The 6,000-nt window shown below is 42.5% G+C and overlaps 1 protein-coding gene across 2 annotated transcripts in view; it reads right to left on the bottom strand.

Moving 5' to 3' along the window:
- NPTN (neuroplastin) overlaps positions 1–5,770 on the bottom strand; it is a gene marked incomplete at its 5' end in the record, with an annotated part of 73,691 nt that extends 67,921 nt beyond the window's left edge. Inside the window, one exon of one of the 2 annotated variants that reach the window (XM_081144175.1) lies at positions 5,503–5,770. In XM_081144175.1, the coding sequence (XP_081000301.1) occupies positions 5,503–5,770 (268 nt within the window). The remainder of the gene's footprint in view (positions 1–5,502) is intronic. The other variant, XM_081144176.1, reaches the window with a different exon arrangement.
- Between the last annotated feature and the right edge of the window lie 230 nt (positions 5,771–6,000).

Raw genomic sequence — 6,000 nt, forward strand, 5'->3', positions numbered from 1 at the left:
TCAGACTTTACACATGAATCATCCTACTTTGAAAAAGTACATCAAGCTAAATAAATGAAAAACAATGTCCAAACTGACAGAGTACTTTTCTAAGCAAACATGATCATCTTTGCAGGCCCAGTTAAACAATTACTTTTATTTTTTTTTTAAAAGAATACAATAACATTTTGCCTTTTATTAATGTCTGAAGGTATACTCCACAACAGAAAATATTTCACATCAAAACAGTATTAATGAGAAAATAAAGAATTCCTTCAAGACAAAACAGCCTAATATCTCATGAGGATTGGTACAATTCATGCAAAGTCAGACCTATTATGTCTGGCAACACAAAAACACACCTGCATCTCTAATATGAATCCAGTAAGCTTGAAAAACAAAGACTAAGAGCCCAGCAACAGGTCCTGATGTAGTAACATGGCCTTTCCATCCCAGACCCCTGACCAATTTCTCATGCTTGGGTGCTCCATCATGTTAGTAGTAATACTTTGGTCAGTTGCCTGACAGACTGGAGGCTTATGATCTTCTTACGAAATGCTTTAATCCAAGGCAAACTATTTCTTCTGATCACTTAAATTTTCACTTGGATTAATTGTATTAAGATCTGTTGCTTTGACATGTCATTTTTGTACAGCTGCCATAGATGACATCTGTCTTCTGTTGCTCATTTCAGTTCACCCAAAGAGGAGATGCACAATCAATAGCAAATACAGCCTGGCCGGTGTGGCTCAGTTGGTTGAACATCATCTCATGCACCAGGAGGTTGCAGTTCAATTTCCGGTCAGGGCACATGCCCAGGTTGTGGGGTTCGATCCCCAGTAGGGGGCATGCAGAAGCCAGCTGATCAATGTTTCTCTCTCATCGATGTTTCTCTCTCTCTCCCCCTCCTCTACCTTCCTCTCTCTGAAATCAAAAACATATTAAACAACAACAGCAAAACATAGCATATACACATCTAAAAATGTACTCAGGGAGAGCAATTTGCCAAACCACTGAAGCAAGCAGCATTTGACAGAAAAAGATTCATGAATTATCTCATGCAAATACTGGCATTCTTCTAAGGCACAATGTTCACAGCTATCTAGTATCACCCAAGCAAAATGGTTTCTTAAAATTTAGCTCATTAGTAGTAAAATTCATTTCACTCTTTATTTTCTCCCACTAAACTCCGTTAATTATCAATTTTCTATTTTCACTGTAAGTATATTTTTACACTCCAGTCCATGTTCATTCATCAGCTAACGTCTCCAACACTCCCACTGTGTGCCAGGTACTACACTCTATTTCTCTTACTCACAACAATAAAAACATATATATTTCACTGAAAGAAAAAGAAAGTCATACCATCTCCCAGCCTATGAACTAGAAATACAAACTTACTCAGCAGAATTTGAAATTGCAGCACTGCTGGTCACTTTTCTTAAAGTTACCTATGCAAAAGCGCAACTCTCTGTTTGGGGCCTTCAAATAGCACACTTAATTTTATTCAAGATGACAGCATTAACAATTAAATGTTCAATATATACATAAAGAAAAATGACTAATAATGCTACTTTTTAAAGTATAATAGTAGTAACAGCTTACATTTATTCACTACTGAGAGTAAGCATTTAGGACACAACAGTACTGTTATGCTACATAAAGTAATGTAGCATATGTTACATTATAGTAACAAGTATTACAATTAGTAAAAGTATACTCCCTACTGAGACTATATGCCAGGCAGAAATCGAAGTGCTTGATGGACATTATCTTATTTAATCCTCAGATCATCTCTATGGGATTGATATTATTATAAACTCCATTTTACAATGATAAAACTGAGGCTTGGAAGTATTAAGCACCTCACTCAAGGTCACTTAGCTACAGAAGGCTGGGACTCAAATCCAGGTCTATCAGGATCCAAAGTCTGTGCTCTTGATTACCATATAATACCGCTTGGTATACACTCATTCAATTTTAACTTTAGTCTAAAGCTCTTGAAAGTCATAACAGGAAGGTTACTTTTTAGGGCAAGTTTCTTCTTTTAAAATGAACTACATTTATCTTATTGCATACAAAAATCAACACCTAAAAGATTTTGGATGGGAAACAAAATCTGAATGAAAGACTTGAATCTCTATGGTAATGGATCACAGCTGGAAGAGACCTTGAGGGACTAGTCCAAATTCTTTGTTTTAGGAATAATGAAACAGAGACCTTTTGAAAAGCATCAACATTCACTTTAAACTACCACATATCCAATCCAGAAACATGTAGGTTTTGGGGGTTTTTAAAGTCATCATTTCAAATAGATAATCTAACATTTCTAACATTTCAACATCAAACAGAGCATGATACCTATTTCTGAAATACTGTAGGAAAATACAGACTCAGGCTCCTCCAGCTCTAGAGTCATTACCTTGGTTCTCCACGTCTCCAATCTAAGCACCCAGCCAACTGCATCAGAGCAGATGAGGAAATCAAGAGTCAGGAGAGTTAAATAACTTGCCCATGATCACACCACTAAAGAATAAAGGGACTAGGATCTAACCCCTGAGGAGCCTGTGTAGTACAGAGCATACATTATCAGCTGCCACTGTGTGTATCAAATGAAATAAGGCTGACAAAGTTCTAGTAGAGTTCCAGTCACATGTGTACTGTATCAATGTTAGCTTTAACAGAAGAAAGAAGAGTGGGTCCTGTTCAAGCTCAGAATCACACTCCACTGAAGAGCTCTGGAGGGGATAAACTTAGAGGAATGAGAAAGGAATCTCTGCTGTCAGGACAGACAGTACAGTAGATCACGGTCACATCTACAGATGTTCTCTATTTCTTTTCACTCAGGAGTATCCAGGTGCCCTTCGACATGACTGTCTTTTAGAACCAATCCCTTACAGCAAGAGACCACTTGCTTCCATTAGTTCACACACCCCTAGTATCACTGAGCACAAAGTAAATGCTTCTGGAACTCTAAACAAAAACATCTCAAGAATGAGTTTTGAAAAGTCTGATAAATATATTCTAATTATTTTAAAAATTAAAATTTAAAAAAAAAATACAAATGCCATGCCATGAAGTCAGACGTAGGGCCACTACCAAATCAAAGCTTGAATCTTATTATGTTATAGAAAGCTATCAAAAAAAAAAAAAAAAAAGCATCCTTACCTATGGGGATTCAAACTCAAATAATAGCCATTTCTTCCTTGAATTAAATTTACATTCCTTTGGGTCAATTACAAAGTCAGTTTTATTTCACCAGTCATGTCATGTGACTGAACTTAAGCTCATTTCAAGAAAAAGGCTACACTACACTGTATGTAGAACACATATCACTGAGACAGCCAGATGAGTCTCTGAAGGCCTGTCCAAAAACCTTGCTTTAGTTGCTAAGAAACTACAATTTTGCTGTATTATCAGTCATTGAAAGATGCTATGCCAGCAAAGATTACACATGTTAATATCAAGATCAAGAATCTCTCATTTACGAGGACAAATGAAACTATGCTATTTTCCCAAATCAAATAGCTGAAATAGGTATTAAGCTTCTTTAAGTCATATTGTTAACACACAAACTAAAAACTGGTAAGACAAATCAGTCCAACTCTATACTGCCTTCCACAGTGGCCTTATGCTCTGGGGGAAAACAGGAAAAATACCCAATATACTTAACATATTCAATGCTATAGACATTGAACCCTGAACCCTGCAGTGATCAATCAAGGCCATCAAGTATACATAGGATTTGACTGGTCCGATTTGGTACAACAAACATTTATAATTACTCCATGATGTTTTTCCAATCCTTTATTAGATATATTTTCACTGTAATCTTAAGCATTATAAGCTTGGATTCGCCTTAGAATGCTTGACTCCACTGCTCTAACATTTTTTTTTAATGACAGTAACTTAAATTTCAGCTATTCCAACAAGAGTAATTTTAAATTGTTCTAGCCTAACAACAAAGAAACACTAAAGCATTAGCAAAAATAATTTATAGTTCACTCTCCACTACTGACTTCTCATAAATTCTTTCCTATAAAAATATTTGTAAACCCCTTAAAGGCTGTTTCCACAAAAGGAGAAATCAGTTCACAATACCTCTAAAATACAAATTCAGCAGCTGAATTGTAACACCTGCCTTCAACAATCAGAATCTTTGTCTAGAACAGATCCCTTATCCCCATGATTCCCCACCATTTCTCCATCTTCGTTAAAGAGCTTCAGCTCAAAATCCAATTATCTCATTTCCACTGTACCCTACACACATCTCAAGTACTACTTTTACGTTCCTCAGATACAATCTTTCTTGTCTTGAAACTTTCATATTTTAAAAACCCACTTCTTCTGTCTCCCTCTAGCCACTGTCCTCAATCCCACCACTGCAGTTCCAGCTATGTGCCTTCCCCAAAGGCTCAGCCACTATCGTAAGTGCTTGCCACTACTCAGCTGCTCCCTTCCTTAATACATTCTCCACACTGCAAACCAACATTACACCCCCAGCTTCCTGCATTTTACTCCCTTCCCTTCTTCTGTCTTCACTCACCCCCACGTCTATACTCAGGTACCTTTTTCCCCCTAAAAAATATTCCCCCTACCTCTGTTACAACCCTCCTTCCCCATCCTCTGCTCATTTTTCCTCTCCTTATTTAGAAACTCCTTGCTCTCCCAACCACCATACTAGAATGCCCACACTCCACCCTCCTCAGCAAACCCAGCCCTCTTCCCATCTAGTTTAGAGCCACTGCTGCTTCCCTTTAGCTTTCCACCCCCCTTGCCTCCACCTCCACAGTCATGGCTCTCTGATTTTTCACCCCCTCCTAAGGATTCTAATATTCTGCTCAGTATTCTTCTGGACTCCCTTTCACCCAACGCCTCCCTTATTTTTTAAGGATGTCACCTGTCTTACGGGGCCCAGCAGAATCCTAGACGACCACTACGCTTGGGAACCCCACTCTCCTGCAGATCACGCTGACACCACTCTCCTTAAACACAAAAGCCACCTTCTTTTTTTAAATGTTTTATTGATTTTAGAGAGAGGACGGGAGAGGGAGGGAGGGAGAGAGAGAAACATCAATGTCAGAAACATCGGGTAGGGGGACCGAACCCGCAACCTGGATATGTGCCCTGGCCAGGAATCCAACCGGCGACCTCTTGGTGCACAAGCCAACGTTCAACCAACTGAGCAACACTGGCCAGGAGCCCTGGCCGCCTTCATTAAAAGCTGCGTCCCCTGCTACTCCCGCTCCTCACGTCGGCTTCCTGGGTGTCTCCTCCCCGACTGGGAGCGACGAGCCCCACGATGTGGCGCGCCTCTAAGCCAGCAGTACATCTCAGTCTCCGATCGACGCCCCCACGTCTCCGACAGGCGCCTCCCGTTCTCACACCCACGCCTCCAACTCGCGACCCGCGTCTCCCCCCCTCCCCGCGGGTCCGCAGTCCCCCTCAGACTCTCCCGCCGGCTCCCTTCCCCTTGCTCCGGCACCACCTCAGGCCCCGGCCCGCCCCCGGCGCCCCGCTTACCGTTCTGAGCGGCGCCAGGCCCTGGGAGGAGGGAACCAGAGACCAGCAACAGCGAGAGGACCAGCGCGCTGGGGAGCGACGAGCCCGACATCCTCTCTGCAGAAGACCGAAGAGCAAATGGGCCTGGGCCGGAGCCGGGGCCGGGCTGGGGAAGGGAGGGGAGGGAGGGAGGGGGCGGGCGAGCACAAGAGGGAGTGTGCGAGGGAGGTAGCAGTGGTACTGCTCCGTCCTTCCCCGTCCTCCTCCTACCGCCGCAACGCCCAAGCATCGCGAGATTTTCGTTCGGGGTCGTGGGTGGCTGAGGAGTGATGGCGGCAAGGCTCGCGAGAAGAGGCGGCCTCAACTAATGCTTCCGCCCCTCGGACTTCGTCCTCACCCCTTCAAAGGCTGATTGGCCTAACTCGAGGTAGGTCACGTGCCAAGGGCGCTTCTGGCCACGTGAGGGAGGGAGGCGGGCTCTTCCAGGCGGGGAAGCCTGCGTTCAGCTCGCTAATCCCT

The sequence above is a fragment of the Miniopterus schreibersii genome (genome assembly GCF_964146895.1).
Source record: "Miniopterus schreibersii genome assembly, chromosome: 1".
Classification (NCBI taxonomy): Eukaryota; Metazoa; Chordata; class Mammalia; order Chiroptera; family Miniopteridae; genus Miniopterus; species Miniopterus schreibersii.